Source organism: Myotis nattereri (genome assembly GCF_964212035.1).
Source record: "Myotis nattereri genome assembly, chromosome: 3".
Lineage (NCBI taxonomy): Eukaryota > Metazoa > Chordata > Mammalia > Chiroptera > Vespertilionidae > Myotis > Myotis nattereri.
In genome coordinates, this window is record NC_138077.1 from 199,992,939 (window position 1) to 200,005,915 (window position 12,977).

General features: G+C 41.5%; 1 protein-coding gene across 1 annotated transcript in view; it reads right to left on the reverse strand.

Moving 5' to 3' along the window:
• The window catches only part of ARID1A (AT-rich interaction domain 1A), a gene marked incomplete at its 5' end in the record, with an annotated part of 48,029 nt that extends 35,611 nt beyond the window's left edge, over window positions 1–12,418 (reverse strand). The window contains 3 exons of the mRNA XM_081087223.1: window positions 8,170–8,286; window positions 9,305–9,748; window positions 12,218–12,418. Coding sequence (XP_080943349.1) covers window positions 8,170–8,286; window positions 9,305–9,748; window positions 12,218–12,418 — 762 coding nt within the window. The remainder of the gene's footprint in view (window positions 1–8,169; window positions 8,287–9,304; window positions 9,749–12,217) is intronic.
• Between the last annotated feature and the right edge of the window lie 559 nt (window positions 12,419–12,977).

Here is a 12,977-nt window from a genome sequence, read left to right on the forward strand (position 1 = left end):
CAAGTCTAGTAAAGGTTAAATGGCAAAGAGGTTGAAGCTTTTGGCTAAATGAGAGAGAATTCCGATTGTCCGTGTCTTTCCTCTGCTGGGTAGGATGCTACAGAAAGTATTTCATCTGAAATATAGAGAGAGCTGGATTTAAGCCCTAGGCCTGACCCTTAGTTTCTTATGATGTAAAACAGGAGTGATTATTCAGTACATTTCAATTCCTGCCCTTCTAGGAGGATTGGTATAAGCTGTAGCTCCTTTCCTGGCCTTACTCCTGCCCTCTAAGATTCAGATTCTACAGGAACAACATAGTTTCCTACATTTCCTCTTTCTCTGTAACCCAAACTCTCAGAGCCTGAGAGCATCACAGTAGTAAAATATGAATGGTAATAGTTGTTACGTTAAGTGGAATTTAAAGGACTTGGAAACCAAAATGATAAAAGAATATAAATTTAACAGGCATTAAAAGTCCTAATCCTGTTTTCTACCATCAATAACCTCCACACCTGCCTGACCACAGGAAACAAGTACGATTTAGATATTCAACAGCAGCCTCTAGGATTTTTTCAATCACTTAGTGAGTGCCCTTGTTCCTTTCTCTCATGACTCCCAAAAGATGTACGCATTTACACTCTCCTAATATTCTGCCAATCTTCACCCTGCCTTATACCCATGGTCTTGAGATGAAGCTGAGGCATTTGAAATGACTTCTCCTTCAATGACTTTCAAGAGTGCTCTTTACCTTGACACCTTTCCCTTGCTCCTTTCCTTTCCTCCAGTCCTCAGAAACCAGGTGCTCTCCTACCTAAAATGGATCCCAATAACCTCTTTATGACAAATCCAACTTTATACTCCTTGAAATATAAATTTGGTGGGAATCATCTTCCTCCCTCCCGTGGCTTCCAGAAATATGACACAATCCTGGTCCTCCCTCCAATCTCTCCAGCTATATGTTGGGTGTTTCTACACAATGACCACAGACATTGTCTAGGCCTCTATCTGGCTCCTCTCTTCAGATTTCATGGCCTGGAAGGCCTACTTCATTCCATGGTTTAACTATTAACCACGACACAGACAACTCTCAACTCTATTCAGACTCAGCTTTTATCAAGTTTCAGTCTCTTATCTCCAAACAGTCACTAAGCATTTGTTTTTAACACATCTCACTATAGAAAACTTACCCTAAAAAATGGGCTTTCCTATTAACCTTTCTATTCTTGTCAATGAGATTTCTCTTTCTCCCCGCCTCATCTCCCCTAGTCAATCAAGCTAATTACATTTTTCACCCACAAGAATCTACTTATTCTCAGTTCTATAGATTCTTTCCTGCTACATCTCATAACTGGGACTAGGTAGCTATGCAAATAGAGAGAGAGAGAGAGAGAGAGAGAGAGAGAGAGAGAGAGAGAAGAGGGGGAAGAGACACACACATAGAACTCCACACTTCTTGCCAGAAATATTTCAATTTATCCCCTTTCCAGACTCTTCCCCTTTTAAACTATACACCAATGGATCATTTTGTAAAACATTAGTTCTATCATGTTATTGCCCTAATTACATATCACCAGGCCTGTAAGATCAGAACCAAATGCCATACTTATTAGCCCAGCAGGGCCCCAACCCCTGTGATCTAGCTTTCTTGTCTGTAATGCCCCACCTCAAGAAGCCTGATTCTGACCAGCCTCCCAAATGTCATCTATACTGCACCCCACCCCCACTAGGCCTCTGGGCAGGCTGTACTTTTCCTTTCCAACCACCTAAGTACATCCATTATCTCCTTCATTCTAAACTTCTGCCATTGATGTCTTCCCTCAACTATTTAGACATACATGGATCACTGACTTCACCAAACTCTGACAGCACTCACTAAAACATTCAGGCACATATTCTTTATCTATATCACTAATGAAATAGAGGAGGATTCTTTTTATTTTATTTTTTCAAAAGGCTAATTCAAAATTTATTAAATGCCTACTATATTCAGAGGAGGATTCTTAAGGGTAACAACCATGTCACATTCATAAGTACAGATTTAAGAGTTTAGCCGAAGCCGGTTTGGCTCAGTGGATAGAGCGTCGGCCTGCAGACTGAAGGGTCCCGGGTTCAATTCCGGTCGGAGGCGTGTGCCTGGGTTGCGGGCATATCCCCAGTGGGAGATGTGCAGGAGGCAGCTGATCGATGTTTCTCTCTCATCGATGTTTCTGGCTCTCTGTCTCTCTCCCTTCCTCTCTGTAAAAAATCAATAAAATATATTTAAAAAAAAAAAGAGTTCAGTTTACCTCAGAAGTCATTGAAGTTCAACCCATGTCTACTGCTTACCTGCCTTCAATATAACACCCACAGTACACCAGGTTTTACTCCAAGGACGGGAAACTTACCTACTTAAAAATTTAAAAAAAAAAAAATCCTCATCCTCCAGATTACAAAGGAACTTGTATGTCACATTTTGGCTTAAACCTATAGGCAACGCGTAGTCAGAGGTTTTAAAGCAATAATGTTACTTGCCAGGTTTGATTTTTTAAGGTGATCATTCTGGTAATTAGGTTGAGGACTGACTTGGAAGGAAAAGAAAATGGACCATCAGGAGGCAAGTACCAGGAGAGGGATAACGGAGGCCTAAAAAAAGGCAGTGGGGAAGAACAGTGAGGAAAAACCATTTCTGAGGTAAACTAGGATCTGATGACCAGTTTACGGAAGGGATATAGGGATGGGGCTCGAGTGGAGGTCTAGCAGTGCAAGGGCTGTCTTAACCCACGGATAAACCGCACAGAGGCCACAGCTGCAGGCAGCCTTTCTCTCCCAAGTCTCCTGTCTACCACTATTGTCTACCACTACTGACAGTCTTACCTCCAGATCAGCCGTTCTCAACCTGTGGGTCGAGACCCCTTTGGCAGGGGGAGAGGGGGGTCGAACGACCCTTTCACAGGGGTCGCCTAAATACATCCTGCATATCAGATATTTACATTACGATTCATAACAGTAGCAAAATTACAGTTATGAAGTAGCAACAAAAATAATTTTATGGTTGGGGGTCACCACATGAGGAACTGTATTAAAGGGTCACGGCATTAGGAAGGTTGAGAACCACTGCTCTAGATCATCATGAGTAAAACTATACTGTAAGTCACCATTATTTCTAGACTGGCTTCCTAGTCTAGTAATTTTTTTCTTCCCCTTTGAAAGGACTACCTAAGCTCATGGTTCAGCTATGGCACGGGCAACGTCAGCACTACCTGGAGCTTGCTAGAAATGCAAACACCTGAGTCCCACACCACATCTTCTGAGTCAGAATCTTTCTAGTAGAGGTCAGTAATCTGTGTTATAATTTATCCCCAAGTGATTCTTACTGCATGCCAAAGTTTGAGAAGCACTAATCTAGCTTAACCTTCAGGGCTTTCAATCCTATATCCACTTTCCATCACTAAATAGAAACCCTATCCCAAGTAAACTTACAAGACTAAAATGTAAATTTACAAATGTGCCTCAGTAAGAAAAATTTGGGAAGCAGTCATTATTCTAGGGAAGCCACATACACTTGGATGAATCACTAAAATAGAAGCTTTTAAAGATGCAAGTCATTCTAAAGAAATGACTATAATCAAAAGTCAGTTACCAATTTTCAGAGTCCCTTAAAGGTTTTCCCCAAAATAAAGAAAATTAAAGACTTAATGAAACACCTGAATATTTGCTCATCCATCCCTTTAACATAAGGTGAAGTGGTAGCTATTTTACAAGATAAATGACAAACCGTAACCCCAAATTCTTCCTAAGCCACTGCCAGGAATCACAAATAAATTAATTCTCCAAAATAGAGTTTGGGCCGTTGCATAGCAGTCTGTGATACCTGCCTTGCCTTAGCAGTGAAAACAACAATCTGATAATATGGTCAAGATGTCCCCTGTCAGACACACATTTTCTGGATGAGCAACGTAATGGATACTGCTCAGGTTCCTTCGTTCAATGAGTTGGAGCCTACTATATGCCAGGTACTATGATGACAATGAGCTAGACACAGCAAGTCAGGCCCTGACTGAGTTTGCATTAAGTTATTGAAATTAATATTGAGATAAGCACTGACAAGAAGCATGGGTGCTAAGAGTATATTACAGCAAAGAAACCTGACAGTTTAAACTAGTAGCTCTCTATCAGGGCTACAAATCAGAATCACCCAATACAGCTTCTAACCATACCAAAGCCCAAGCCCTAGCCCAAGCCAGACAAATCAGAACTCTGTGAACCCTGGCCAGTGATTTCAAAAATCACTCACTCCCCAGGTAATTCAAACATGCAGCCAAGACAGAGAACCACCAGTCTTGGGAGTCACACGATAGGTGTTGGGGGCACAGAGGTCAATAATACAGTTCCTGCCTTTCAGGAGCTTACCATCTAGTGCAGTGGTTCTCAACCTTCCTAATGCCGCAACCCTTTAATACAGTTCCTCGTGTTGTGGTGACCCCCCAACCATAAAATTATTTTCGTTGCTACTTCATAACTGTAATTTTGCTACTTGTTATGAATCGTAATGTAAATACCTGATATGCAGGATGTATTTTCATTGTTACAAATTGAACATAATTAAAGCATAGTGATTAATCACAAAAACAATATGTAATTATATATTCAATATGTGTTTTCCGATGGTCTTAGGCGACCCCTGTGAAAGGGTCGTTCGACCTCCAAAGGGGTTGCGACCCACAGGTTGAGAACCATTGATCTGGTGAGAAAGACCCAAGTAAGTAGATGTATCAGCAAAATACCCTTGGCATCATGGAGCAAAGCAACTTCATATACAAGATGGTGCTTCTCTGTGTAGAAGGATGTGGAAGTGATTCCAGAGGGCATATAAGGTGCTTTTACCTATGTCAACAAGTTTTAGTTTCTATAGATGAGTACTCAGGCACTGACTTACTCTTAACACTTTCTTATGTCTTAAATATTTCAGGTTTAAAAAAAATTAAAACTGTTTTTTTAGTGAGGGCATCATAGGAGTTATTTAATCTAAGCTCAGGAAGAAGCTTTCTGAGGAAATGGTCTTGAAGATGTAGTCTGAAATATGAACTGGAGGAGTTAGAAGAAGTGTATTAGGCAAAAAAAAAAAAAAAGGTCTGGAAGCAGAAATAAGCATAGGGCCTTATAAAAATGGAGAGAAAGCTGAGAGCAAGGTAAAAAAAAAAAAAAAGACGAAGTAAAGCTTCTCAAAGTGCCATCCCTGGACAAGCAGCATTAGCACCATCGAAGAATGTCAGAAATGCGAATTCTCAGGCCACTCACCAGGCTTACTGAATCGGAAACTGGGACAGCCAGGGGAGTGAGGGATGGGGGGTGGACACACGACAAACAGCCTAGGTAATATTAAGGATTTGGGATTTTATTCTATGATTAATAAAAAATAATTGAGAGATTTTAAATAGAGGGATAACATAATCAGAAGAATAGCGGCTAAATGGTTTGCATTAATAGCTGAACAAAAACTCAAAATCTAATTTTTGTAATAATCAGGATCAGAAACCATACTGAGTGTGTTTAACTCTAGGGCAGTGGTCGGCAAACCGTGGCTCGCGAGCCACATGCGGCTCTTTGGCCCCTTGAGTGTGGCTCTTCCACAAAATACCACGTGCGGGTGCACGTACAGGGAACGTTGTGGAGTGAAAGAAGATGTAGTGTCGAGGATTGAGAAAGGTATGTTGAGATGGTTTGGACATATAGAGAGGATGAACGAAAGGAGATAGACGAAACAAGTATACGAGACGAGTGTGGTTGAGAGAGTTGGAAGGGGCTGACCTCAGCGAATGTACCTCAATCAGATTGAGGACGTTTTTAGCAAAGGCCAGCTTAGGAGTACCCTAATTAAGTTAATAACACTGTACCTACCTATATAGTTTAAGTTTAAAAAATTTGGCTCTCAAAAGAAATTTCAATCGTTGTACTGTTGATATTTGGCTCTGTTGACTAATGAGTTTGCCGACCACTGCTCTAGGGTCACAATCATATTGCCTTTAGGGCTAAGTAGTAAGGTGAATGAAGAGGGTGATGTGGAAAGTGGAGGGGCTGCCTGAAACTGGTAAACCTTCAGAATCCCTTAACACAGCTGCTTAAGAAAGGAGAGGGCCCTTTGTAGGGAATCCCGACTTCTCCTTTCTTCAGATGTGACTGTTTCCCAGCCTGGTAAGGCAAATCTGGCATCAAACCAAAATTTTAAAGAAAAACCTTCTTTTGTTTCTTGCTTCAAGTAGCAGAGGGATAAAAAGCAAGTCAACAAACAAGATGCCAATAACCCAGCCAGCTCACCTCCCACATGGAGTTTCTACCACAGAGCAATTGACCCATTTGGATTAATCTATAGTAGACGCCTGGATTTGGGAATGCTCCTTGTGATTGGCTGCCCAGGAACAACTCTCTCTTGGGCCCAAGAAGCTGCCAGCACCTTCACTTCAGTAGGTCAAATCAAAAGCTCTTGGTCTCAATATCAATAGTACAGGGTTCTCAACCCTTAGAAGACATGCAATGTAATTATATGCTAGGCTTCTCAAGACTAAAAAAGTACCAACTACAGTTCTGTTAAAAGATCACTAGAAGCAAGCAGAAACTTTTTGATGGGGTAAGGAACAACTTTACAACACTGGCAGAAATCCACCAATTTGGATTCTTGCTATAATAGTACCTCACACCCAGATTTAGCCACAGACCATAGATGGTGAGGGAGTGGTTACACATGACTGACTAAATCAGGCTGAAAAGCATATTCCAAATAAAGTTCAGGATGCAGAAAAGAATTGCAACAGACATGAATGAGAAAGGAACAAAGAGGGATTGCCTTATTCAGATACTTCTTCCCCCAAATCCTCAGTTCAGAAAGTCTTAGAAGTCCCATCTGACAGTGGCTCTTCATCTTGGCCTGAGAAGCCAGAATGACAGGTGCTGAGGGATTCCACAGACCTCATCCTACTAAGGTTATGGCTCAGAGATCTTCAGGGGAAACCAGGGAAGGCTTAATAATAAAGAGAGTTCCTGCCTCCTACCTATTCCTCAAAGATCCAGAAACCATTTTTTCCCCCAAGTCAGACTAACTGAAGAGATAGGCTTCAATTCTAAGTTGAATCAACATTTCAAAAGATTCTGTCTGGGCATGTGTGGCTAAATTTCCATTTCCTAACTGAAACAGAATTGTAATGGAGGGTTTGCTACCTACCGTCTTACTAGATTTTAGAGTAGCCCATTTCATTCCTGAGATCAATTTTCAGAACCTAAGCAACTTGCACAAGTGTTTCCAGAACCAGCCTACTATTCAACGGTTGGTGCAAACTGCCTTTCAGGTAAAAAGCACAGTCCCCCCACCATGCCCTCTGAGATGATGACAATAACATTTATGGATGCCTAAAATGTACCAACACTCTCTCTATATTAATCTCTCTAATGTTAATGACCACCTCCTATGAAGTGGATATTTTTAGATTCACTTTACAGATGTGAAAATGAAGGCATGGACAGGTTAAGTGACTTGCCCAAGGGTAAAGAGTTAGTGGCAGAGTAAAAATGCAGACCCAGGAACTCTGGTTCTAAAGCCTGAACTCTTAATCAGCAGACTATACTGCCTTTCTCAGGATACAGCCAGTCCATTCCATAAACACTAATCAAGCATTTGGGCACCAAGCATCCTACTAGACAAAAACACCTATTCACACAAAACACAAACCAGAAAAACTGCTTTTACTCTGCTCATGTTCAGTGTGACAACTTATGCTAAATGCATCCCAAATCCTACCTCTTAGCTAAATGCTAAGACAAAAACCTAAAAATTAAGACCTCAAAAGTAAGGTAAAAGAAACTACACACACGCACAAAACATCCATTGAAACTTCTCTGAACTTTGATGGAGAGCAGATAGTGCTTCCAACATCTCCATCTTGCTCTGTTTCTCATATGGCCCATGCCTAAGAGGCCAAAATGTAAAAACAGAAATCTCTAAACAGAGATCATAAACCTATTCCCTGGGCAGATAGTAAAAAAAGACAATCTACAAGGTCAGTCCATAAATCCCTATACAGAATTTTGAACCTGTAATCAAGAAATAGCTCATTGTTCATTTAGCTTAATACCACCAAAACATCCAACCAGAAACCAGTTTTCATTGCTTTCCTCTCTGTCCCCCGTCATCTTTTAGAGGGTGGCAGGCATACTCACAGGCAAGCTTGAGGGTCTTGACTGAAGACTCAAGTTCATATCTTCTTGCCCTCCCTTACTGGAGGTCATTGAGGGGGTTGAGGATGCCTGAGACCCAAATGAATCTTGAGATAACTCCTAAAACAAGAAAAACAAAAGCTGTGTTATAGCCTGGCACTGACAAACCAAACAAGCTTGCTTTATGATGAAAGGACTATGGGACTCTCACACAGGGGAAATTGGGTGGGGGAGACTACCCAATGCACACAATGTCATCCAAAGGCAGAAAATAGAACATGTGTCTCTCAGGTAAAATGTCAACAGTGGATATAAGACTGTTTGATGGCACTGTTCATCATTTATCGCCACTCACAGAGAGAGCTGTTCCTTGGGATTAAATTCTAAAGTCTAGCTAACTACATGTTGTATTTATCAAGGAACGAGACTAATTAATTTAAAAATGACAAGAAAAAACTCATGAACCTCTGCATTAAAATGACTACTACTTCCTTCAAAGTCATCACCGTGGGATGCGATAGTTTTCCAACAATGCCACCAATGCACAACATTTTTAACGTACCTATCATCACACAATCATTTCTCCTCTTTCTGCTCTTTAAAGAATAAAACCCAAGACAGCTTCATCACCTATCTTGTTCACAGACATGGCTACAAATAAATTTTAGCTACTTCCCAAAATCAAATCCATCCTCAAAAAAATAAAAGGATTTACCACCACTGAGAATATTCTACAGTGTGCTGTCAGCTTTGATGGAAATTTCATATGAAGGAGTCTAAAAATATTTTGAGCAATAGCAGAATGGAATAGCAGTTAGAATGAATGTACAGTACAGCATCCCAAAGTTATTGTTTTAAAAGAAGACCAAAAAATCAGTCCCATTATCTTCAACTTATCTTTCTATGCAACTTTCGATTGCCCTATTTTTTTCATCAATGAGAGGTAAAGGTTTTTATGCAGTTAAGTAGGTTATGCCTTTATTAGTTCAATCAATCCAGTTAGCATGTTTATCCAGAATTTAATTGGCTTTTAAGTGCACTTTAGAGAACCAATCTGTATGGCAAAGTTCTCATGATATCAATCCCCAAGCTACCGGTGGTTACATGTAAAGAAGAGAAAGAGGAAGGGGCATCTTACCTGTGGTGGAGGGAAGCGCTGCTGGGAATAGGCAGTTTGCTGTGACTGCTGAGACTGGGGTTGAGGGTATGCAGCCTGCTGGGAGAGTGTCGAGGATGCTGGCTGCTGAGGTTGCTGCTGCTGGTAGGGAGACTGTGCCTGTGGCTGTGAGTAGGGGGGCTGCTGCTGGGTTGTAGACTGTTGGGAGGGATATGGACTTGGAGACTGCTGATGTGGAGGCTGGGATGGCTGCTGGGAATACGGAGGCTGAGAGGACTGGAGCTGTGGTGGCTGAGACTGTGGCTGCTGCTGATATGAAGGCTGGGCATGAGGTGTCTGGGATGGTGGTTGCTGGGAGTAGGGTGGCTGCTGCTGCTGCTGGGGGTGAGGACTTTGCTGGTTATAATATGGAGTCTGGCCCTGTTGACCATATCCACCGGGGCCTTGTTGTCCATAAGGAGGAATCTGTCGGAAAGGAAAGGACACATTTTTTAGCACTGACTCTTCTGGATGAAGAAAGGTAAGGTAGCCCTGGCCGGTGTGGCTCAGTTGATTGGAGTGTTTTTCAGTACACTGAAAGGTTTCGGGTTTGATCCCTATTCAAGGCACATATCCAGATTGTGTGTTCAATCACTGTCAAGGCACATGCAGGAGGCAACCAATCGATGTTTCACTTTCACATCAATGGTTTTCTCTCTCAAATCAATAAAAGCATGTCCTTGGGAGAGGATTAAAAAGAAAAGGAGAAGTGAGATACGCCCTATGAATGGGTATAGAAAGCAGCAAGCCAAGCCTCACACTTAGCTTAAATGGCCCAGAGTTTGTCTACCATCCCTGTTTAATGAGTCAGGAAGGATGGCCAAGCTGGATTACCAGTTGGTTTATTTACAAGTGGACCGCATTCATCCACAGGAAATTTACACTAATTTAATATTTGGGACATTTACAAGAGTTCAAGAGCAGCTGTTTTCACCATGGGCCTACTCTTTTTATCATGGCCTAGACCAGGGGTGGGCAAACTTTTTGACTCGAGGGCCACAATGGGTTCTTAAGCTGGACCGGAGGGCCAGAACAAAAGCATGGATGGAGTGTTTGTGTGAACTAATATAAATTCAAAGTAAACATCATTTCATAAAAGGGTACGGTCTTTTTTTTTTTTTTTTTTTAGGTTTATTCATTTCAAACGAGCCGGATCCGGCCCGCGGGCTGTAGTTTGCCCACAGCTGGCCTAGACTTTTTATAAGCACTAGGAATCCGTATTTTAGCCACAATGAATAGTCAACAGCAGCCTGGCTCAGCCGACTGAAAACCTAGGATTTAATAATCCAGTGTGCAAATCACTATGTTACTCTGGTTCTCTATTTCATTTAACGTTCATTCAAAAAATATTTGAGAGCCTACCTGCTTACTTGTACCAGGCTCTAATTCTATACACTAGGAATACATTTGGTAAATGGGCAAGCACTAACCCCCTACCAAAACACACACACACAAAAAACACACCAACGATATCTATCCCATCTCTCCTCCATTTTCTCATTAAAACAAAAGTGACTGTACCCTATTTTTTATACTTTGCTTTAAAGTTTAAGGAGTAAAGTTAGGTTTTAGATTCTGTCCCTCACCATTTTCATTATGAGTATCACTCAAATGTAAATGATAGAAAAAGCTGTCAAAACAAAGTGACTATAAAAAGATAATGATGCAGCCCTAGCTTGTTTGGCTCAGTGGATAGAGCAGCATTCATCGGCCTGTGGGCTGAAAAGGTCCAGAGTTCGATTCCGGTCAAGGGCACATGCTCAGGTTTCGGCCTTGATCCCCAGTAGGGAGTGTGCAGGAGGCAGCCAATCAATGATTCTTATCATTGATGTTTCTATCTCTCTCTCCCTCTCTGAAATAAAAAATATATTTTTAAAAAATGATGTGGGTGACCAGACAAAAGATGAGGGAATCTTTATATTTATAAAGCCCTGTTAGCATCCTTATTGTTCACTCTTCCCTTTTCCGTCTACCTCCAGGCCCTTCTAAACTAATTCATCATTGTGAACCAGACAGGACACATTACGAGTGGTTTTTCTTGGTAGCAGTGGATAGGTGGCTCAGCGACTGCCTTTCTTTCTTCCCGAAACCTCATTCAGAAGGTCAAAGAAGAAGACAGATATGTACAGCCTGTGGCTAGCTAGGGAGCAGTTTTCCCTCCAGCACACATGGAATGGTGCCTTAAAACCATGGCCTTGTAAGTAGCACACTGTAACTAACAGCCAATTGGCCTATGCTTACAAGGGGGGTTTGGAAGTCAAAGACATGTTCTTTTTTTAAAACAGTACAGGATTTGTATGTTTTTTGTTTGTCTTTTTACACTTATCATGCCATGAATTCATAGGGAATGAATGGGTTTTAGCAGCTCAGGCTCTTTTCCATTGGTTCTCATAAAGTGAAGCAGGCTGAAGTTTCAGTTGAACCCAAATACCTTTCTCTTTGGCTTCCTTCTTTTTTCTGATCATGTTCTTTCACACGGTTCAAAAAGCTATCTCAGTTCTTACAGTGTTTAATATGCTCAATATGTACATTAATCCTCTTGGCAAGAATCTTGCCCTTAATTTGTTTGTTACAACGTCCACTACATGCTGGGTGACACTGTAGACTCCTCTAGTTTTGCTATGGTAACATTTGTGGGGCATTCCCTTGATGTCTACAATATCACCTTTCTAGTAGATTTGCATGTATGTGGCCAAAGGAAGAACTCCGTGTTTTCTAAAAAGCCTAGAGAACATATAGCAGGTGCCTCTCCTCTTTCCCTTTGTGTTACTCATTTTGGCTAATTAATGGAAGATGGTGGTTCCAGCTGGAAGGCCGAAGACGTGTTCTGATTCTATAGCTCAAGACCAGGTCCTGGACAGATTAAGGGTTAAGGTAATAGGAGTCACCATCTACCTGCTGTGCATAAGAGAGGCCGCCCATGGTATTCTGCGCCCGGCCCTGCATGGTCATCGGGTACCGCTGTGGGGTTTGGGTCCCATATGGCTGCCCTGGGTACCCATGTCCTTGCTGCGGTCCTGACGGAGGTCCCTGTTGTTGTGAGTATGGGTTAGTTCCACCATATGGCTGAGGTCTCATCTTGCCCATCTGATCCATCGGACTGGATGGCTACAAAATAAAGAACATTTCATTAACCTGAAGCTTTCATGGCCTCTGGCCAATATGAACACAAACCAAACAAATAGGTCTGCATTCCACATAGAAAAATAGTTATGAAAAAATAATGGTACAGATCCAGTAACCCTTGGGCAAGTCATTTAACCTTTCTCAGAACCTTGAATTATCATATATGAAATGAAAATACCCCAGTCTGTGACAGCATCTTGTAAGCTATATACTACTGCTTTGTAAAGGTGGTATTACTTGAGATCCAAGGGACTGACCAAGTGTGGAGCAATGAATATATGTACTCTATGTTGAAACAACCAGAACAAAAGCCCTGCAACTGAGAGCCAATAGTGCTGCTATATTCTGCCATGATCTTGTTCAACACCAAAACTGATGCTTCAACACTGTGGTTGGGAATTCGAATACACAAGCATCTACACATTTCTGTTCTTTTAAACACTGATATCTTTTTTCCTTGCATATCTGTGACCTGTTTGTACTATGGCACACTTAAATTTATGCTTTCTTCCAAATGAGTAACATGGTT